The sequence below is a fragment of the Sebastes fasciatus genome, chromosome 5 (assembly GCF_043250625.1).
Source record: "Sebastes fasciatus isolate fSebFas1 chromosome 5, fSebFas1.pri, whole genome shotgun sequence".
Taxonomy (NCBI): Eukaryota; Metazoa; Chordata; class Actinopteri; order Perciformes; family Sebastidae; genus Sebastes; species Sebastes fasciatus.
This window is the reverse complement of record NC_133799.1, coordinates 38476838-38500717: the sequence shown is the minus strand read 5'-3', so window position 1 is coordinate 38500717 and position 23880 is coordinate 38476838. Positions and strand designations below refer to the sequence as shown.

Here is a 23880-nt window from a genome sequence, read left to right as displayed (position 1 = left end):
GTATTGTTGTAGGCCAGCCAGGAAGTTAGCATCGCCCTGGTTTCCTCGATAAAAAGCCAATGGGATTTTTCCATTTGGTTTTGGATTATTGCAGAAAATAAGCTCTGTGGCAAAGAAACGTCTATGATACTGACACATTTTGTTCAGCAAGATAATCTTCACAAATGAACACCACATTTATGATTTCTGAAGTGTGAATGCAATCACCAGAAGTAAAAAGCTAACATTAGGCTATAAACCAGCTACTTTAAGCCAACTTTATTTCAGGCATCTAACTAAAAACCCACTCAAAAAACCCACTGACTTCCAAAAGAGGGAAACTGGAAGTGCTAAAATGCTAACTCATTTCCGGGTTTTAGGACCCATTCCTGCAGCACTCTATTAGAGAGGAGGCCGAGAGGACAAGAAGTGAAGGGGAGAGGTGATGTTGTGGTCATATGATCAGCATCATAAACTACTATAAAACTACATAGGTTGAGGTTTGGTTGTACTGGTTTTGTAAGAAAGGTCTGGCTGTAAATGTGCCAGAATCTGGTGTATTTGAACGTTTTTAAATATATACAGTATAATGAGGGTAACGTTCAGTTCTGAGGAGGTTTATCTGCAGATTGGATGATTTTCCTGATCAGTGATACTGAATGCTGCAGAGTGTTGATAGATACGTCTGATGGAGGATGATGGAGTCTGTGTGGAGGATGTTATGTTGGATGGAGGGTGTGGCTCCTCTTCTGTCTAAGATCTCTGTTTACTGATGAACATCACTCAAACTTAGAGGAAATGTCAGATTGACTGAAATCTAGAATTTCAACCTGGAAAACAAAGAGGTGCTGTCAGAATAATGACTTTAATCAGATTCACGGTTTAGAAAAAGAAAAGAGAGAAACTTGAGTGGAGATTTCAGCTGTTGGTTTCAGGGCTGTAATCTGTATTTTAGAAACACTGAGCTCAAGAGTGCATGTGGTTGAATAATGGCTAAACAGTAGATTAGGTTTGGTCATCAAGAAAGCATATTATAGCCTACGTTTATTTTATGAATCAAACGGGGCAACTCTGACTCTTTTTTTTCACCAAACCACATACAAACAAAATGGTGCTACTACAAGGTCACCACAGTACTGGACAAACTGGACTTGAGGCCTACATTTGAAAATATAAGTTGACTACATGTTACCACGGTGACCTGATTTCCATCAACATTTAATAAAGTTTGTAAAAACCTCCACATCCCCCCAAAACACATGTTAAAAGTGCTATTGATAACATTGATAACATACAGCCACTAGATGTCACATTCTCCCTCCCCCCTTCCATTGAATTTACTTCACAACAAGTCGTTGCCAGGCACTCTCAGCCATTAATCCGTTTTTTCCACACTAACTGACGACTCAGAGAAACCACATGATACCAACATTGTTTTACTATTGGCTCACAAGCCTTGTTAGTAGTGGGAACCGAAAAAAATCAGATATCTTCCACAGGGATAAACAAAACATTCCTTTTGGACCCGCCAACATTTTTTAAATTATAAATTCACAGTCATAATATTTATTTTTTCAGGAAAAGCCACATTTTTATTTGGCAATTTTCTTAAATCTCCGTGGATGTATTATTCCTAAAAAAAATATTTGTCTACATTAAAATGTTATCAATAAAACCTTAAGTTGACCTGCAGAGTCTTTGCAGAGAGATAATCAATCAATGTTCACTCAGATATTCTTTATGACAGTTATTCATTTTTGTTTTTGAGATGTCCGATGTTTATTTGGTAAATCAAATTTAGCCTCCTGTCTCTCTATAAATCTATAAAAACTCTATAAATCTTTATAAATCCATATATATATATATATATATACACATAACAACGGTCTGTTATACATCATAACGGTCTGTTATACATAACAATGGTCTGTTATACGTAGCAACGGTCTGTTATACATAACGCTCTGTTATACGTAGCAACGGTCTGTTATACATAACAACAGTCTGTTATACATAACAACGGTCTGTTATACATAATAACGGTCTGTTGTACATAACAACGGTCTGAGTAACAACGGTCTGTTATACATAATAACGGTCTGTTGTATATAACAACGGTCTGTGTAACAACGGTCTGTTATACGTAGCAACGGTCTGTTATACATAATAACGGTCTGTTATACGTAGCAACGGTCTGTTATACATAACAACGGTCTGTTATACATAATAACGGTCTGTTATACGTAGCAACGGTCTGTTATACATAACAACGGTCTGTTATACATAACAACGGTCTGTTATACGTAGCAACGGTCTGTTATACACAGGCCAGCCATTAGGAATTATGGGCAGGGGGACAGACTTTCCAAATTGGGCCCCTCATCCACCCCGACTCCAGGTCGCCCAGATTCATATGATACCAGTATCTTTACTCCAACTTTAAAAATGAGCCTGCTAGCGGGTTTTATTTGCTAGTCTGCCTATAGCTCCTCATCTTTGTACGTCCAGCTTTGCCTGTCATACCTGCTGCTTCTCCAGAAATGTGTTCATTGCTCTGATCCTTTCACTTTCTTGTTGTCTCTGTACCCTGGCTTTTATTTTGTTGAGCCCCCGATCAGGGCTTTCCACAAGGATATGGAGTAGCCAGCCAGAGGGAAACAGTAGCCAGCTAGGGGCGTCTGGGGGCATGCCACCCCGGAGAATTTTTCTTTTTTTATAAAAGCCCAAATTTGGTGACCTGTGGCGCATCGTAATGCTACTATTCCATCATATACACTGATCTTAATTATTGTGTATTTCAATGAGTTTGCCTGCCTGATTGTAAACATGTAGTGAATTATTGTAAAGGAGAATCAGGCTTCTAGTGCATTTTAGCCCAGTCTGTAATAGTTATTAATATTAAACCACGTCTATTCCTGACTGATCAGAACTTTTCTAATTTAGAATCATAGACCTTATTTATTATTTATTTATTGACACCTTCACTGTGGTTCATCAAGACATGCCACAATGATGGTTAATGTATAAATGCTCTCTTATTCAATGGAAATAAACAGGGTTACTTTAAGGGTCCCAGGTCTTATCCAGCCTGTGTATTGATTTTAAATTAAACTATTTATAAAATAAACCTATGGCAAAAAGAACTCTGAAATAACAAAACATGTGAATCACTTGACTCAAATCATGTGAATCTAGTTAATCAACTCAACTTCTATCATCTTCACTATCATCATAATTTATAACATAGGGGCAGAAACAGCAGGAAGTTCCATTACATCATATTTATATTTATGATTTGGGACATCTGAATCCATGTATGAGTCCAACCCTCTGGAGGTCATGCTCTCATTGATCAGCTGTTTCCCGTCAATTATGCCCCCCACAGTTTCATAATGAACCGACAATAGTTTTACATTTCTCCGGTGGGGTCGGTCGGCCTGATGTCACAGAGACAGAAGCAGCATATTTCATATTTCATCATGTCAACAACAGCAACAAAAACAACAGCATAGCCATGTGTTTTCAGACAGGAAGTGTGAGTGCTGAATCACTCTGATGACTTGACAGTTTGTTGTTGCGGTGAATGAAGCCTGTTGAATGTGCTGCAGTAAAAGCTTCATCCATCATCCACCCATCTCCTCCCCACAAATCTTAATATCATGGTGATCGCACTCAAAGTACCATTTTCTATTTTTGACAATGTCCGCCACAACTAACAGTTTTAGTTCAGGTTTTCGGAGGATGAGATGACGGTGAATCATTTTCCACAAGATTTTTTGTCACATTTAGTCAAGGATCAGTCTGGTGTTGTTCTATATTTTTCTTATTAGCAACAAATCCCATAAAAAGACCCAAACCAACCACATGCCAGTCTGTCTTTCAATATTTCCACTTGACTTCCTGTCTGTGGCTCTCAGCTCCAAGCTCATTGGTTCCTACTGAAGAAGCACATCTGTAAAACCACAAATATATAGTTTCATGTTTAAAAAAGACTCAGTAATTTGCTAAAACAGCTGGTTATTGTAGTTTTTAATCAAGCAAACAGGAGGAAATAGTGAATTTGTTGGGGACTATTTTCAGTGGAAGATGAATCCACTTGTGGTGCTGTAGGTGAGTATTTGTGTCAGCAGGACGGTGTATGTGGGATTGAGTTAGAATAAACTACAGTGTGTGTTTTTATGGGTATGACGGAACATGTCAGCCAGTGACACAGTGTGGCTCACTGATGTGTTTTTAGTAGTTGTTGGACCATAATTAAGCTCTATGGCACAGAGGAAGAAGAGATATCAGGCTTTGATACACACACAATACTTGTTAGTAGATACATTCACTGTTGGTTGTGGATGAGACACTAGAGGCAGCTTCTTGCTTTCAGCATCATTCGTTGTGATTCGTTGTGATTTGGCACTATATAAATCAAATTGACTTGACTTGACTCGTTAGCTTAGCTTTTAGCATCCGGAGGGCAGTGCCTGTTAGAGGAAATGCTTTTATTGTCTCAGGGAGTGTCTCCTCTCAGTCTGACGCGCCAGATTAAATTACACTCTCATCCTGGTTTAATATTATAGCGTAAAAACTGAAGATCTTTTAAAACCCTGAAACACACTGAGAGGAGAAGACTGTTTTTAGAGACGTATCTGGTTGTTTGACTGCATTAGCTCTCCACACCGACGCCATTTTCTCCTCTTCCTCCTCCTCTCCCTCTGCCTGGAGGATGCGGTTGCCACGGTAACCAGACGGTCCCCACGGGGGTAGAGAGAGATGCAGGCTGGGAAGGATGTGGGGGTGGGGTAGGTGGGGGTGGGAGTGATCGACACTCTCTTTGTTCAGATACATAATGCACATTTAATATGTGAACATTTATTATTAAGAGAGTTATCTGAAAATCTGACTTCATAAAGAAATACTTATAAATTAATCATTTAAATCACACAATATATGATCAGTATCTACAGAGTGTTCTATGGGTACTCGTGGGTACCCATAGAACCCATTTACATTCACATCTGTCTCAGTCTTACAGTAGATTTTTTTTATTAAGTCTGTCAATCGATTCAAATATTTATTTAATCAAGAAATTGTATCTGTTTAAAATGTATCTTATAAAGGGAGATTTGTCAAGTATGTGTAACCCACGTGCTGGAGCCTCTCTGCACACCCTGGGACTCTGCGTTGTGTTTTATAGTTGTGTTATAGGGTGTGGTGCAGATTAAGGGAAACACCGGCACAGTCTTTTTGATTGTGGTTGAGACCGGGAAGACTTTATTTGTCCACAACATCTGCTGTCATCTCACTTGTTCGTCCACAACCTTACGAAGTAATAAAGAAAAGTATAAACTCCATGAAAACATATATTCTAGTACAAAAATAAACAATAAACACTAACACTGAAAGTAAATTACAACACATAAAATGATATAAGGCACTCTTAACGTAAAATCTAACATGAAAATAATTTAAATGAAACAACAACAAGACAGCTAGCAAACAATAAGTGAACAGGCTAATTCTCCCGCCTGCATTAGAGAGGCTGCTCTGCTCTGCACGGTAACAAGCCAACATTACGGCCACTATTTACATATAAAACATATCTATAATAATAATAAGTGAAAGGCAACATCTTAATTATAAATTTAGTAGAAAAAGATCAACAGGAAGGGTGTTTTTAATTAATATATTGTACTACGATGTGGGCCGCCATGCTTACCTTACGAAGTAATAAAGAAAAGTAAACAGGAAAAAAGATGGCGTCCCCACGTAACTTTTGACTACGGTGTCCTGTAAGGGACAACCATGTCTATTGCGCAATTCTGGATGGGAATCACAGCGCACCAGCGACGCCTGGTGGCTGATCTAGGCTACTGCCTTACATCTGTAATACTCTTATCAACATGGGAGTGGACAAATATGCTTCCTTTATGCAAATGTATGTTTATATTTATTATTGGAACTCAATTAACAAAACGAAACAATGGCAAATATTGTCCAGAAACCCTCACAGGTACTGCATTTAGCATAAAACAATATGCTCAAATCATAACATAGCAAACTGCAGCCCAACAGGCAACAACAGCTGTCAGTGTGTCAGTGTGCTGACTTGACTATGACTTGCCCCAAACTGCATGTGATTATCATAAAGTGGGCATGTCTGTAAAGGGGAGACTCGTGGGTACCCATAGAACCCATTTACATTCACTGATCTGGAGGTCAGAGGTCAAGGGACCCCTGTGAAAATCGCAATGACAGTTTTTCCTTGCCAAACATTTAGCACAAGTTTGGAGCATTATTTAACTTCCTTTGCGACAAGCATGCCAGTATCTTCACTCTATTTAAAACTGAGCCCGCTACAACCTAAAAATTGCAAGTTGCATTAATGTGTTAAAGAAATTAGAGGCGTTAAACTGCTGACAAATGAGATGTAGAACGTAAACATTGTAAACATTTGACTGTATTGGTGACATCAACCATTGAGGTGGACGTGTGCATTAGCACTGATATGTTTGAGTCAGGTGCTGTTGAGCGATATCCGATATATCGGCTGATAATCATAAACTACAATCTTGATACAGATCCTTTTAGATAATGGAGCTATACAGTGAATTGAAAAAATGGCAATGAAAGAAAAAAACAAAACCTGTCCTGAAAAAGGAAACATTGAAACACTTCTATTGTAAAAAGTCATATTGAAACTGAAATAATTTCCACTGAAAAATAACGCACAGGCATTCACTTTTTTTTTTTTATTTCATGTAAAAAAAATTTTGCGTTCTGATGTGTTTTTCAATCTTCAAATTTATTCTTCATGTCATTCTTTTTCAGTTTTTTTTTTTATGCTTAGAGAGTGGATTAGTTTTTTTCTTTTTTTATTGTGACCCAGATACAAACTGAACATAACATTTTACAGTGTAAAACTGTCTCATGGAGACAAGCTAATATCAGCCGATTGATTTCCATCTTTATTCCTCATTGCTGTGACTGTTTGGATTTTAAATGAGTAGAAATTTGACTAAAAATCAAAATGATTCATCTTTTAAATCATCTTCCATCTTTCTCTGTAGTTATTCAGGTTTCTCTCACTGCTTTCAGAAGCAGAAGAAGTACTCAGAACCTTTTGTAAAAGTAGTAATACCACAGTTTAGAATTACGCTGTTACAAGTAAAAGTCCTGCATTATAATTTTTATGAGTGAAAGTACAAAAGTATTAGCATCAAAATATACATACAGTACCAAAAGTACTCATTATGCATAATGGCCCATTATAGTTTATAATTATTGATGCTTTATGTGTTCATCACTTTAATGTTGCTGGTAAATGTGGCACTCATTGTAATTACTTTATATACTGCTGGGTAGTTTGTGAATTTCCCTCCGGGGATCATTAAAGTTTTATCTTAATATATAATAATAACATCATCATTTAATAGTTATTATATTTGTATTATTAATCTGAATCTGCACAGTAACTAAAACTGATAAATGTAGTGCAGTGAAACGTACAATATTTACATCCAAAATGTAGTGAAGGAAGGAGAAAATGGAAATACTCAAAGTACAAATACCTCAAAATTGTACTCGAGTACAGTACTTGAGTAAATGTATTTCCCTGCAGATGGATTGATTCTCTGTCTTTCTTTCTCTTGCTGTTTCATCTCTTCTCGCTGTCGTCTCATATCGGGGTCACACGCTTCAGAGTGGTCGTTGCCATAGTAACTGCACCGTTAACAGGCTCCGTTGACGCTCGTGTTAAGTCTCCGTCTGATTCGTTATCCTCCTGGGAGCTCCCACATTTTCTTACCCAGCATGCTTTGCCAGCGACTGCAGCAGTGAGCTGTGTGTGTGTGTGTGTGTGTGTGTGCGTGTGTGTGTGTGTGTGTGTGTGTGTGTGTGTGTGTGTGTGTGAGAGGCAGAAAGAGACATAACTCAATGTGTCACCATGGCGATGGTGGGGGGGTGGGGGCCTGTTACCATGGTAACACAGAACATCAATATGTCAGAACAGGTGTTTGATGAGAAACCCCGACATCACACACACACACACACACACACACACACACACACACACACACACACACACACACACACACACACACACACACACACACACACACCAGCTGAGGTGTGCAGTATGAAGGGGACCTACACACACTCATTTATTCTCCTGTAATCGTGAGGACCCTCATTGATGTAACCCCTAATTTAAGCATAAACAGCCCTTTAAAGTAAAACTGTCCTCAGCCTAACAACACTGTCTCCTAGAAAATATGTTTCCATATGTGCTGTCTGGTTTTCAATCCAGGGGTTCTCAAACATTTTGGGACCAAGGACCCCTTACAGGGGGAACATTTTTCCAAGGACCCCCTCTTACAGTTTTTCTCAATTGTTTACACACAAATACTGGTACTTGACACACAATGACCACAACATGTAACTCATGCACCAACCCCCTGAACCAATTCTGCTAAACTACAAGCACAATTCCTGCTTTACACTCAAATTGCAGTTCTAAAACACACTTTTTTCAGAACACTACAAACAATTCTCTGCATTTGGCACAATTTTCATGAAGAAAATCTCGTTTTCACAAGGAACACACTGTCATTCAAAATTCTAAAGTCAATTGCCCTACTATGCACACTGACTCATCACATGGGCAAACACCTGTCACACAGTGTTACAATTAGCAATCAGTTGATGCTTTTCATGGCTGGATTCGACATGCTAAGCGATATTTCCCCCGCTGCTTGGCCAGGGAAAACATTGCTTGTGATGTGGATGAGGTGCTGTGGCCAGACCGAAACAGAAGAGAGGATGCAGCATAGTTTTTTTTTCGTTTTTTTTACTGTAACTGTATACAGTAAATTCTTCTGTTGTTTTGTATGTAGACCTCTGTATGTGCAACTTTGTGTTGGTTGGGATGTACACTGTGTACATTGTTTTTGTGGGGAAAATAAAATATATTTGTTACCGTGTATTTGTGTGTTCTGAGTATAAAAACAATATTCTAAAATATTTTACAACACACTTATGTATGTACTGTCTGTAGTAAGTGTAACACTGAACAAAAAAAAGGCCTAAGTCATTATGATGAATGGAGAAGAAGTGTTTTCCATTCATCATAGTGTTTTACATTGAGCACATCAGTGTTCAACTGGTTCTTATAAATGTCTATTCATATGATGGTTTGTGTGTGTCATTTGAAAACAAAATACCATTTTGAGAAGAAATAACATTGTTTTGAATGTAAAGTTTAATTTTGCAGGATAATTGAGGGGTTTTGCCCATTGTGTGTGTGTTTTTTGATTTGTGTGTAGAGTTCTGAGAGTATGAGGCATGCTTTCAGAAAATGTGTGTAAACAATCGAGAAAAACTGTAATTGTAACAATTAATCGTAATCGACAAATGTAATTAAGCGTATGGTTACTAACATTTGTACTCTTAGCCATTGGAACTATTTGTATTCTAAGCGTTTTCAACCTGAATACTTAAGATCTGTTTCATAGTGATAAACAGAAACGCATTTCAATTTGAATCATGTTAGATTATAAACCTTTAAACAGAGGGTCATTTTATTCAAATTGAATTTGGACTCAACTTGACAGCATTTATACTTAATGTAATTGTCCTCATAAATCCAGACAATTAAACTTGCCAGTCCAAAGCATTTGACCTTGACTTTCAGTAAGTGCTTCAACTTTAAAATAATGAACATATTGCTCCTTATGCATCATTGGCAGAAAGCTCTGAATAAATCACAACAGAAGTTATCATAACAGTGTTGAAAAACACGTTGTGGTCATAAGCATATTACTTCAGAACATTTTGATTGGAATATTTGCATTAGAGTGAGTGAAGTGATTCATGACAGAGTGACGTGATGTGTCACAATCATATCAGAGTTTATGACATGGGGGGGAGTAATGGACACAATATGCTGTTACAATCAGCTGTTCATTCGTGTCCCGTGTTCACAACATTCAGTGTCATTTTCACGGTACAAATTTAGTAATTTTAAGCCCAACCATGTAGTTGTTTCCTAAACCTAACTAAGTAGTTTTGTTGCCTCAACCTAAGAGAGTGTTTTTGTTTAATTCACAACTTGAAGCACGTGTTTACTGCTGTCTGAAAAGTGACGCCGAGGGGTCTGACGAAGTGTCAGTACGTGAAAAGGATGGGATAAGAACATGTTGTCATCACAGGAGAAACACGTTCTTCGAGTGTGAATATGCGTTTCTGCTGGTTAACTGTTGAAACGTGATGGTTCTGCTGGTGTGTTGTTCTCTCTGTCCTGCCTCTGGGTTCTGGGCTCTAATTATCCTGGTGTCCGTTCTTTTGTTTTCTTTTCTTTTTTTTCTGCCAGTAAATTGATGCATGTCTGGTTCAACTTTTCATGGGTCAGTTTTAGATTGGGTTCCAAACTTTGGACATGTGAAGACGTCTAGTCTAAACCTTTTCATTGGTATGTGTAAGATGAATGGGCTGTTCGATTGTTTTTCTACATATAATGGCTATAGCTACTGTGTTGAGCTCCTGGGCTGTCTGGTTTTTATCATACATGTTTGTTGTTTTCATCAGCAGCAGTAGAACGAGCTGACTCGTCACTCTTACAAACCGGAAGTTAGAATCAGATAAAGTGTCGGTATGTGTCTGTGTTTGGGCTTGAAACTCAGTGAGCAGTAATAGTGAATAGTAATCATAAACTGTACCGTATATAAGAAGTGGACATAGTCACAGTGACGTTTGTGGACTGACATTTTGAAGCCTCGGGGTCGCCATCTTGTTTTTTTGCAACAAGAAGTGACACGAGAAGGAGGACCTAAGTACAATTGAACACTAAATAAGACATTTTCAGGCAACCAAAATGTTACAATTACCTTTCATGAAGTGAAAACACACTGTGAAAGTGTTAGTTCTAGGACGAAAACACAGACAACTCCCAGACCGGACAACGCCGTGGTAGCGACCTGTCAATCACAAGGTAGCCCTGCCCCTAAAGCATCCCCTGCTTTATGGTCTATTTGACTCTAAATGGGACCATCATTTACTAAATGAACATCATGCTGTATTGAAGAAGACTTGAAAATAGAGATTGAGGCCATAAACTCATGATTACAATGTTTACTGAGGTAATAAATCAAGTGAGAAGTAGGGTCATTTTCTCATAGACTTCTATACAATCAGACTTCTTTTTGCAACCAGAGGAGTCGCCCCCTGCTGGCTGTTAGAAAGAATGCAGGTTTAAGGCACTTCAGCATTGGCTTCACTTTTCAGACCCAGAGGTTGCCGCCTGGTAGCAATAGACCACACAGGCACATACAGGTACTTAATACTGGTACTTAAATAAAAGTTTGATTTATACACATTATTTTCCAATCTTGCCTGAACCTGAGCATTCGCAATCCCCTGATAAATTAAGGACCTTTACAAAGCTGCATTGTGGTAAAATAAGGATTTAGTTTGTCACATATTTCATCACATCATTTTGATAAAATTATATAAATAATGAGAATTAAACAAGATTATTCCTGTCCTATACAGTCCTCTGCAGTCCGTCCTGCAACCTGAGAACCCGTCCAGTAAATCCACATTAAATGACAGTCTGAATCAGGTTCCTCATAGTGAAGCAGTGACATTTGCTGCACTGACCACCTGCTGACTTCAGATCTGCTGCACTGAGAGCACAAAAACCTGACGACAGAGAGACAAAATCATCTGAATAACAACGAACACAGTCATTTGATTTGATTTACTCTCTGAAACAAACAAACAAAGAGCAGAGTCTCTTCCTCTCCACATGTTGGTGGGAGCTCTCTGAATCGTCGTCTCTGCAGTGAAGGTCACAGTTGGATTCAGTCACGTGAGCTGCTTTAAAGAGCTCACTGAGCATGTGCAGCTCTGACCCCAAAGTAATGACCTCACTGTGACCACAGACTCTATCTGAGGTTTAATTATTGATCACTTTATTCATTTGGTCTATTGGTGCACGTTTCTCTCAACTGTGTAGTCACTGAACAGATATTACAGTCATCCTAAAGAACGATATAACATTAAAACAGTTATTAAAATAGGATATAAGCATGCACAGCAGTATTGAACAGCAAATATTAAAATCAGTAAAGACAACATGCAACCCTGTCTGCTAAAATATTCTAGTCAGTTCAGGGAAAATGATGGTTCAAACCTGAAACCGGTTTTGCTTGCTGTAATAATTCCTCCTGTTCATAGTAGACATTAAAAGATCTCTCCATAATGTGTAAGTGATGGAAGACAAAATCCACAGACCTCATTCTGTACAGGAATACAACCTAAAGTTTATCTGAAGATAAAGTTATTATGCACATGACCAAAATTACTCTCTGAATCTTATCCAAGAACTTTGAGTTCAGAACGCAACCATAAAAACATTCATCGTACTTTAGATATCATATAAAACAAATGAAGTATGCTGTCAGTTTATGTTTGTCAAGTTCAAAATGTTTCCTCGTTATATTAATAAAAACCGGGGCTGTCAAACAATTAAAATAGTTAATCACGATTAATCGCAAATTAATCGCACGTTTTTTATCTGTTCAAAATGTACCTTAAAAGGAGATTGTTTTGTTCATTGTATTTCATCAATGAACGGAGTCTCTTGTCCGGTTCACCTCAGATACTTTTATTTACCAACCTGACCGCTGAACATTCATGTCGCGTTTTCCTAACCTTTTCCGTCCTTGTTTCCGTACTTCAACAGACCGTCGTAGGTCTAACAACAAAACCATTACTGACACCTTGTGGTAGGAAAGTGCAATGTCACCTAATCATTACAGAGATTTGTCAAGTATTTAATCCTCTTATCAACATGGGAGTGGGCAAATATATTTGTTTTATGCAAATGTATGTTTATATTTATTATTGGAAATCAATTAACAACACAAAACAATGACAGATATTGATCCAGAAACCCTCACAGGTACTGCATTTAACATAAAACAATATGCTCCAATCATAACATGGCAAACTGCAGCCCAACAGGCAACAACAGCTGTCAGTGTGTCAGTGTGCTGACTTGACTATGACTTGCCCCAAACTGCATGTGATTATCATAAAGTGGGCATGTCTGTAAAGGGGAGACTCGTGGGTACCCATAGAACCCATTTACATTCACTGATCTGGAGGTCAGAGGTCAAAGGACCCCTTTGAAAATGGACATGCCAGTTTTTCTTTGCCAAAATGTTGCATAAGTTTGGAGCGTTATTTAGCCTCCTTCACGACAAGCTAGTATCCTTATGTCATCTAGTTTCATATGATACCAGTATCTTCACTCTAGCTTTAAAACTGAACCTATTGCGTATATTGCGTTAATGCGTTAAAGAAATTAGTGGCTTTAAAATGAATTTGTGTTAATGCGTTATCGCAGCCTTAATAAAAGAGACTGATTCAGGATCAGATGAGTGGAGGTTGGAAAATAGCCGCAGGAGAAACTTAGATAACATGTTATCTAACAGACTGAAAAACATCGAGCCAAACCAAAACTGACATGACAGATTATTAGATGCTCCCTGTAAGCCATCTGATGAGGATGAGGAGGAAGAGGAGATCTTGTTTCCCCTCTGAACATGAACACAACAAACGAAGCAGAAAGATAGAAGAATAAAACACACAAACGTTGATTAACAGTCTAAAATGGGTTTTATCTGAATAGGGTTTGGTGGAAGGTGTTTTTTCTGTGTGTGAAACAGCTCAGACAGAATGAACTGAAACTCTCCTCTCGTCTCTCTGGATAAACATCTGTTTATTCACACAGTCAGCTACTGCTCATCTTTAATAATAACAATCATCATCAATAATAATACAACTTATTATTTTGAAATGCGACAAAACTGTAGATGAGGTCTTTGTTTGGATGTTCTCATTTATTTTTCTTTAGTTCAGTTTTGTAGAAATCTGCTTACACAAAAAGATTATTTATTTATTTATTTATTTATTTTAGTGTTAATTGCTTTTCCCCCCAAACTTTATAAGAAAAAGTAAAAGTATTAAATGAATGTGAAAATTTAAAAAAACAACTGAGAATTGCAAAACATACTCAGTATTTCTGCATGCTGTTACTGTCAATCTGTTTTTGTTAAAACATATAGTATGATACATATCATTGTAAATTATCATACCAAACGTTTCTCTATTCAGTGCTTCATCCAGACTGTATTTTTTTGTCTGTTTCTTTTCCTTCTTGACAAAAATGCAGCAAAAATCACTTTAATGAACTGATGATATCTGCAAAACTTTAATTTGTAGTTCAGAGTCATCTACCTGCCATCAATTGCAGTGACTGTTGTTTTTTACAGACTTTAAAGGAACAATCTGCACTCTGGGCTCTTATTTGTGATCAATATTTTATAGGCTGAACAATGAACTGAATAAATAAGTAATTTATAAGTGAATCAATATGTTTTTCAAAGCAGACTGAATGTGAGAAGCTTGTGACTTCTTGAGTGGCGTGTTGAGATGCCGCTGATGCAAACTCATCATTTCCTGCTGTTGCTTCACATTAAAACTCCATCAGGGTGTCCTGTAAGATGCTGATTGTCTGGTCGTAACAAGTCTGAAATCTTTGGCCCTGTTCACACCTGGCATTAACATGCATCCTGAGTGATCCGACCACAAGTGGACAGCTTTTAGTACGTCTCATTCACACCTGGCATTAGAATGCGTCTCCGTCTTCAGTGGCCACTTGTGATCCGATCTCACTTCCCCGCTCTATATTCAAATAAACACGTAGTAAACACACGGCTAATACAGCAGTATTAGCTAATATACATGAATGTCGGTAGTAATATCCTACATTTTCCAACCCGGGAGGCAGACAAGCTCTCACGTCTGCCCGTCTATTCACATGAGGAGTGCGGAGACCCACGGATCCCAGCAGGGCATCAGTTGAGTAGGCGGTCCTTAATGTGGCCCCGGACACATTCACTAAACACTACTAAAGGAATGTGGTCATATGTGGTCAATGCGTCCTGACTGTGTTCACACCTGTACTTAGAGCTGTCCACTTGTGATCCGATCACTGAGGACGCATGTTAATACCAGGTCTGAACAGGGGCCAGGGAATGTGAAGCAGCTTTGTAAAACCTGCCACCAGTCTCTCATCACTCAGACTAAAACCGTTCCTCCTCGTCCTCCTCGTCCTCCTCCTCCTCCTCCTCCTCCTCCTCCTCCTCTTCCTCCTCCTCCTCCTCCTCCTCCTCCTCCTCCTCCTCCTCCTCCTCCTCCTCCTCTGTGTTCCTGCAGGGGGCGCTGCACAGTGTGAAGATGGCCAACGCTGTGGCTTCCTACGACCAGCTGGCCCACCAGGTGGAGGCGCTCCGTAAGGAGAACTCTCACCTGAGGAGGGAGCTGGAGGACAACTCCAACCACCTGTCCAAACTGGAGACCGAGACCACTGGGATGAAGGTCAGTATGGATGCTGCAACAATACCATCACAGAATCAAAGGACCAAACCGCTAGTCTCATTTTAATGTTTTACAGCACGTTTACTTTACATTCCTGCTGAGAGCTTCTCCAAATCCCCCATCAGCTTTTAGACTGATGCTTTACCTTCAGGGCAACTGTTTCAGTAGCTATGCTGTGAAAATGATATTGTCAAACATAAAATACCTATGAAACTACATCTCTCTGCAGACCGTTAAGTCTTTGAAGATTGATATTAATAGAATTGAAGTGAAAGGAAATCAATCAAGACACTGATGGTTGGTTTTGACCACAGACTGTATATATAGATGGACCATGTGTCTCCACTCCCCCCCACTGTACAAAAGTGAAGCCATAATATCCTGGATAGTGATAGTAGTGATCGGGGGGCTGAAGCCACGGTATTGTGGTCCCTGAGCATGGCTGCAGCTTGTTAGAGAGAGAGACTCACAGTTGTCAATCACAGCTGTCAATCATGATGTCTCACCCCCTTTTTATAGTATCAAATAACGAATTAAATCCAAACTTAGAAAAATTGACACTTGAACATACATCAGCGTGATAAGAATTACCTAAAATGACAGAAACCATCTTTGTGAAAAATGTATTTGACGTTTACTTTGACTTTTTAGTTTGGCCCATGTTCCATCCACTATCATGGAGGGGATGGGACTTATAACTATATGGTTTTGTTAAACTAACAGTCCAAAATATTCAGTTTATTACCATAGACAAAGAAAAGTGGTAAATAATGACATTTCAGAAGCTGGAACCAGATCCTTTTTAGGCTTTTGTTATGACTTAAAGGGACTGTTTGTAACTTTGTAAGCTAATAAATGTAGCGGGTCGGCACACATGCGCGCTCGCATATGCGCGTTCGCGTGTAGCCGCTGTACCCTCCTCCTCTGCCTGCTCGCCTTCACTCAGACAGCGCGCGTTCTCGCGTACTCGCTCCACCTCTAGACGTGAACGCGCGCTCATCTGAATGATCCGAATCTTTAAATTCTTTGTTTTTCTGATCATTAAAGTATATGAAAAACTGTGAAAAAAAACACTAATTTGTAATAATATTTAACCCTTTAGCTCGCCGGAGAAAAATCATATATTTAGAGACATTTTAACTCACTTTCTCTTCAAAGTTGAACAAAACTTTAAACTCTGGACTGAATCTGAAATGAACTACATTTGTAGGAAAATAATACATAGAAATAAAGCGAGACAGAGATAGAGAGAAACCTGTGAAATCAGGCTCAAAGCCTGCTGCACATAAATCCCATCAGCTGCACGCACATAAACACACATGTACGTGCACACATGCATGTGACTACACGCACACACTCACGTGTCCAGATGCTGACAGCAGTTGGATTATCATACTGAACTCAGCTGGTTTTATCAGAATCAGGACGTCCGTCAACTAGACACGGTTCACCTGCAGCAGGTGAGTCTGCAGGAGGACATCCGTCTGGACATAACAGGCATGACAGAGTTCTGATCAGGAGGAAGAAGTTCGTGGACATGAAGGAATGACTTCTGTTTATTTTTGTCTGGGATGAAGAAGTCAGATTTTATCTGCAGCTGATGGATTGTGAAATCAATTTTTTTCTGACTATGTTTTTTTTTGTCTTTTTTTGCTGTTTTGATGATTTTATTATTGTTGAAATAAGATTTAAAAGGAACCAGAGGTCATTTGACTCCATTTTATTGACAAGATTTAACCCGCAACAGTCAGAGAAAAGACTACAGGAATGAAGTATTTCTAGTTCTGACTGACTGGTGTTCATGTGAGTGTGGAGACAGACCACACAGGACATGTCTTCAGTACTGTTTCTGGGAATTTGGGGCTTTTAATGTCCCGAGGAGGAGTTAACATTCTTCAAATACAGACAAATCACAGATGGTGGGTTTTTAAAAAACTCATTCTGATATTCTTCATAGGTACAAACCTTTAAAGGTGACTGTTTTTATGCAAAATTATGAAGTTGAATTCAAATGCAGAGAAGGAATTTAGTATTTATTCTTACCGGTGAGGAGAATTCTCTGAAAGATGATTTACATAATCATGTTAAAGGACTGTTTGTAACTTCTTACATGTACAAATCATTGCGGGTCGATGTCCCATGTGTCTCCGCTGTTCAGACTCAGACTCCAACACAAACTACAGTGAAGCACCAAAACCTCTTGGTTGTAACTAGTGAAGCCCGTCTGTTAAACAGTGTTGGCCGCGGTCGGAGGACGCGGGGGAGACCGTAGCTTTGGTCTCCAGGACCGGAGTCTCTGCTGTAATCTGCTCCTCTGCCTGCCTTCACTCACACACCGCGCTCATTCTCACTCGCTCAGCTCGCTCCACCTCTCACCTGCATGCGCACACACTCCACACTGCAGAAGAGTTAGTTTAGCTCTGAGAATATCTAGTGAATGTTCAGTGGACATTTGTGCAGAAATAACTGCTGCAGCTCCTCCAGACCAACAGAGGTTTCCCGTGTCTTGTGAAGAGAGAAACGTTATCGTCTCCGACCAAAACTCCTGTGTCTCCCCTGTTCCCTCTGGCCGCGGTCGAGAGGCTGAGGCAGGATCACAGTATCAGCATTGATTCATGGAGAGACCTTTGTCTGGTCAGCTAACATTCGGTCTGTGCGACCCTCCAAGGATATGCCTCCCCAGACCATCACTGACCCACCACCAAACTGGTCATGCTGGATGATGTTACAGGCAGCATAACGTTCACGCGGCGTCTCCAGACTCTTTCACGCCTGTCACATGTGCTCAGTGTGAACCTGCTCTCATCTTTGAAGAGAACGGGGCGCCAATGGCGAACCTGCCAATTCTGGTGTTCTCTGGTGAATGCCAATGGAGCTGCACGGTGCTGGGCTGTGAGCACAGGTCCCACTAGAGGACGTGGGGCCCTCATGCCACCCTCATGGAGTCTGTTTCTGACAGTTTGGTCAGAAACATGCTTACCAGTAGCCTGCTGGAGGTCATTTTGTAGGGCTGTGCTCTGGCAGTGCTCCTCCTGTTCCTCCTCACACAAAGGAGAAGATACCGGTCCTGCTGCTGGGTCGGTCCCCTTCTACGGCCCCGTCCGGCCCTCCACGTGTAACCGACGGTCTCCTGGTATCTCCTCCATGCTCTTGAGACTGTGCTGGGAGACACAGCAAACCTTCTTGCGACCGCACCTATGGATATGCCATCCTGGAGGAGCTGGACTACCTGTGCAAACTGATTGGACTGCAGGTACCGCCTCATGCTATAAGTAGTGACAAGGACACTAGCAGAACTCAAAACTAAAGAAGAATCAGTCAGGAAGGATAAGGAAGGAGCAATTGTCTGTGGCCACCACATGCAAAACCATGGCTGTTTGTACCCGCATAGTGTGAAGATGATTGGATGAATGTTCTTGAGATATGAAAAAGCACACAACGGCTCTAAAACGTTTTAGAAATGGGAGCATAGTTGGGTTTGGGTTTGGGTTTGGGTATCTGAATCAAACCTTCAGCTGACACTCGGGAGCTTTCCTTTCAGTAAATCTGTGGCTGTTCCTCCTCTTTTGATGCAGGAGGTGTTGAAGCAGCTGCAGAGTAAACTGGAGCAAGAGGCAGGAACACTGGCCTCGTCTGGGAGGAGTGACGTGCTGCACCAACTCAAAGGTCAGTGTCAATCTAATGATGTTCATCTTCTCATGTGACAGAGAACAAAAGGGTTTCACAACAGTGTTGTAATGTTCCTTTAAAGTCTCCGCTGAGTAACAACTCCCCGACTCCTCTGGTTTCTGAGGCTCCAGTGGGACCAATCATTATTCACAGCTAAATTAATCGACTCAATCAGCTAACCTGATTGGCTGCAGCTGGCTCTGCCTCGTTATGACTCAATCCAATGAAACAACTAATTCATGTCAATTAGACTGAAAATCCAATAAACTCCAACTGAGATCAACAGCAGATGTGATTATAAGGTTTAGTGCAATTCTGTTTGTCAGAAGATAAGAGAGAGGGAAGGGGGAGGGAGAAAGGAAGGAAATTAAATGAATGAATGAAAGATGGAAAGGAAGAATGGTAAATTTTTCTTGTCTTCCGACCACTCAAAGCTCTTTACTCTACATGTCAGCATTCACACACATATTCATACACTGATGTCAGAGGCTGCCATGCAAGGCGTCAACTCTGCCCATCAGGATCTAATCTAAATACTCATTCACAAATCGATAGTCGACGGGAGCAATTTGGTATTAAGTATCTTGCTTCTTACTTCGACCGGAGGAGCCAGGGATCGAACCACCGACTTTCCGATTGGTGGACGACCTGCTCTACCCTCTGAGCCACAGCCCCATGATGAACAAAAGGAAGGAAGAAGGGGAAGAAGGAAATAATGGAAGGAGTAGAGGAAAAAGTGAAGAAGGAAGAAAGGAAATGAAGGAATGAAAGAAGGGGAAGGAAGGGAGAGAGGAAGGAGGAAGGTAGGAGGGAAGGGAGGGTGGAAGGAAAGAAAGGAAAGAACAAGGGGATGAAGGAAGGGAATGAAGGAAGCAGTAGAGGAAAAAGGGAAGAAGGAAGGAATGAAAGGAAAGGTAGGAAGGACGGAAACAAAAGGAATGAAGGATGGAAAGGAAGGAAGGGAGAGAGGAAGCAGGAAGGAAGGAGGGAAGGAAGGAAAGGAAGGATGAAGGGGAGGAAGGAAGAAAATGAAGGAATTAGTAGAGGAAGAAGGGAAGAAGAAAGGAAGGAAGGACAGGAAAGGAAAGGAAAGTAAGAAGGGAAGAAAGATGGAAATAAAGGAAGGAAGAGAGAAAGAAGGGAGGAAGGAAAAGGACAAGGGAAGAAGGAAAGGAAGGAAGGAAGGAAATGAAGGAAGGAGGAGAGGAAGGAAAAGGACATGGGAAGAAGGAAAGGAAGGAATTAAGGAAATGAAGGAAGGAGGAGAGGAAGAAGGGAGGAAGGAAAAGAAAAAGGGAAGAAGGAAAGGGAAGAAAGGAAGTAAGGAAATGAAGGAAGGAGGAGAGGAAGAAGGAAGGAATCCCATCTATTTTTTTTAGTCGATCGATTGATTGATTGATTGATTGATTGATTATTGATCCTCTTCCTCCCTCAGAGCTCCACATGGACCTCACTAACTACTACGAACTCAAGCACCAACCTCACAACCTGAGGCTGCTGACGGGCAGTCTGGGAGGTGCGGGGCTAACAGGTGTCGGCGGGGCGGAGCTAGACGACCATCTGGCCCTGCATCCTTCCTCCTGCTCCTCCTCCTCGAGAGCCAGGAGTCCGCTCAGAGCTTCGTCCCGCCTCAGCGCGGCGCCCGGGGGGGAGGCTGCCGCCATCATGCTACCGCATCACTTCCTGGACGGAGCGCCGCCCAAGACGGCTGTGATCAGCGGGGCGGATGGACGAATGAGCGACCATCACCAGGAGGAGCTGTACAAGGAGAGGTGAGAGGATTCTTGTAGTTCTCCTGGAGATCATGGTGATGTTGGTGGAACATTCATTTTGTTTCAGAATGAAATATCTGCTCCTGAGGATAAATCCTGAACTAAGCTTTTCTATAGAGCCAAATGATAGCCGTAATAATTAAATATATAGATATAGATATATAGCGAAAACATTACGACTTTTTCTTGTTTTTAGATTAATCTCAAATCCCCTTTGTAGTTCAAATTGTCACTGACCAGTGGCCTCATAGCTTCCTCATATTTGGTGTGAGGTGTGTTTTGGTGAGAGAGCCAGTATGTGTCGAGGTTAGCAGCCACAACGCTAACAGCGATATCTGTGTGACCGTCTGTAGAAACCTCTTGCTGGGGGAGATCGACCGGGAGGAGAGGGAGCGCTGCTGGTACTTCAGCCAGTTGGAGGCGCTGTCACAGAGACTGGCTCAGCTGCCTCGCATCGACACGGTGAGAACACACACACACAAAACACACACACAAAACACCCATTACTTCCTGAGAGGTAGGCCAAATCGGTCGAGTGAAGCCCTGTGGCAGGACAGCCACCACAGTTCACAGGGCATCAGCACCCCAGGCGAAGCTCAACCAAGCACAGAACTGCCAATGGGCACAAGTCCAGAGCCACCAGCCACGGCCAGCAGCAGAAAGGAGGAAGGAAAAACGAAAGCCGCAAATTTTGTGGCCAAAGTCCTGCCAGAAGAAAGAGTTTTAGACCATTGACACAGACCTCATCCATCTTCTTGAAGGATTAAAAGGAAGTGTGGAAAGAAAACTGGAGAGAATGGAGGACACCATCTACAACTATGGGGCAGAGAAATTTGGGGTGAAGGTCAAGAACCAGAGGACACAGAAGGAAACATCAGCCTAGCCAAAGTCCAGGAGACAGCAGGAAATGGAAAGACTTGTGAAGGAAAAAAGACAGCTGAGAAAGCAGTGGAAGAAAGCCACTAAGGGGGAGAAGAAAGGACTTGAGGCACTACAGGCGGAAATAAAGCAGCTCCTGGCAAAACTGCGAAGAGCAGAATGTCTGAGAAGGCAACGCAAGAAGAAAGATCGGGCAAGGACAAGCTTTTACAGTGAACCGTACAAGTTTGTCAAAAGGTTTTTCGCCAAGGGGAAGAGCGGGATCCTTAGGACACCAGTAAGGGAACTGGAGGAGTACCTGAGGAGCACCTACTCTGACAACCAGAGGTGTGAGCCAGTCACCATCCCAACTACATGCCACCACTCCACCTACCTAAGCATCAGATGGACACAAGGCCCCCTACATGGAAAGAGGTGGTGAATATAGTAAAACGGGCAAGAACAGCAACATGCCCAGGGGCCAATGGCATCTCATATAAGCATCTCATATAAGCATCTCTATAAGAACACCCCCGGTGTCCTGAAACACCTCTGGAAGCTGGTGAAAATGGCATGGGAAAAAGGATTCATATCTAAAGCATGGTGAAGGGCTGGCGGGATACTAATCCCCAAAGAAAAGAAATCTACAACCATCAGCCAGTTCCGCCAGATCCGTCTTCTCAATGTGGAGGGAAATATCTTCTTTGGGGCAGTGGTCCAAAGACTCTCAGCATTCTTGCAGAGCAACAACTTTGTTGATATATCAGTGCAGAAAGCAGGGATACGCGGTTTTGCGGGATGTCTGGAACATGCAAATGTCATCTGGCACCAGATTCAAACTGCGAAAAAGGAGAAGAAAAACCTCCACATGGTGTTTCTAGATCTTGCAAATGCCTTTGGGTCATGAGATCCTGTGGGCAGCTTTCAACTTCTCCAACGTCCCAGTGGGCATCACAAAGCTTACTTCCAGGATGTACAGTTCTGTATCACAACACAGGACAACACCACCACCTGGCAGCTTCTGGAGAAAGGCATAATGGCAGGCTGTACCATTGCTCCCCTGGCATTCACCATGGCAATGAAGCTCATCATCCGTGCATCAAAATGGGTGGTTGGAGGGGAACGCTTGAAGAGTAAGCTGCGTCTTCCTCCAATCAGAGCTTACATGGATTACATGACCACATTAACAATAAAAAAAGGATGCACCAAGCGCCTTTTAGGAAAACTCCAGGACAACATCAGATGGGCATTTATGGAGATCAAACCCAGAAAGTCCCACAGCACTTCCACAGTGAAAGGCTCGTTCACTGATGAAAGGATCCACATCATAGGGCTTTATGGGAGCGGAGCCCTGTAATGAGCCCATGTCCAGCCTGGTGGAGGAGTACAAATGTGCCAAAGCAAGACTGGAAATGACACTCACAGAATTTCGGGACTCCGTTGTAAGAGGCGCCGCTCCAACTCTAACCACAGGAAGATATTGGACCCCGGCAGCAGCAGTTCGGGGTCTCGGCACCAGGAAATTGTGGGCCATGTCCAACAAGGCAGAGGGGGCTTTGGCTTGGGCGAAAGGAAACCTTCCTGGCCAAAGGCTACTCCAACTGAATGTCGGCACCTGGTGGTGGAGGAGGTGCGCCGCCAAGAAGGAGCTGCCAGGTGTACCAGAGCCGTATCCCAAGCTAAGCAAGGCTGCTGGACAAGATAGAATGCTGTAGAGAGGAAGAAAATCCCATGGAGTGAGCTGTGGAGCAACGAAACTAACAGGCGGAGCTTTATCATCAAAGCGACATATGACGCCCTGCCCTCCCTTGCAAATCTAAACCTATGGCTGGGAGAGGATCCAGCTTGCCCTCTGTGTACAGTCCCGACAACCCTCAAGCACATCTTGGTGGGATGTAAGACCAGCCTAACACAAGGAAGATACACCTGGCGGCACAACCAAGTGCTGAGATGTTTGGCAGCTGAACTCGAGAGGGACCACCAACGCCATGCCTCTCAAGACCCAGCAAAAGCTCCACCTACCAGCCTTTATCCGGGAAGGAGAGAAACAGGGGGCCGCCCTCCCGCCCCCCGACTCATGCCCACTGAACATAGCCAGAGACTGGGAAATGTGCGTGGACTTAGGTCGGAGACTCTGCTTCCCATCCAAAATCGCATCAAGTTGCGACCA

General features: G+C 41.6%; 1 protein-coding gene across 1 annotated transcript in view; it reads left to right on the top strand.

The window, feature by feature from the left end:
• Positions 1-23880, top strand: part of apc2 (APC regulator of WNT signaling pathway 2) — an 84290-nt gene that overhangs the window by 3882 nt on the left and 56528 nt on the right. Inside the window, exons 2-5 of the mRNA XM_074636642.1 lie at positions 15250-15411; positions 18987-19077; positions 20516-20852; positions 21206-21314. Of these exons, the coding sequence (XP_074492743.1) occupies positions 15271-15411; positions 18987-19077; positions 20516-20852; positions 21206-21314 (678 nt within the window). The 5' untranslated portion in view covers positions 15250-15270. The remainder of the gene's footprint in view (positions 1-15249; positions 15412-18986; positions 19078-20515; positions 20853-21205; positions 21315-23880) is intronic.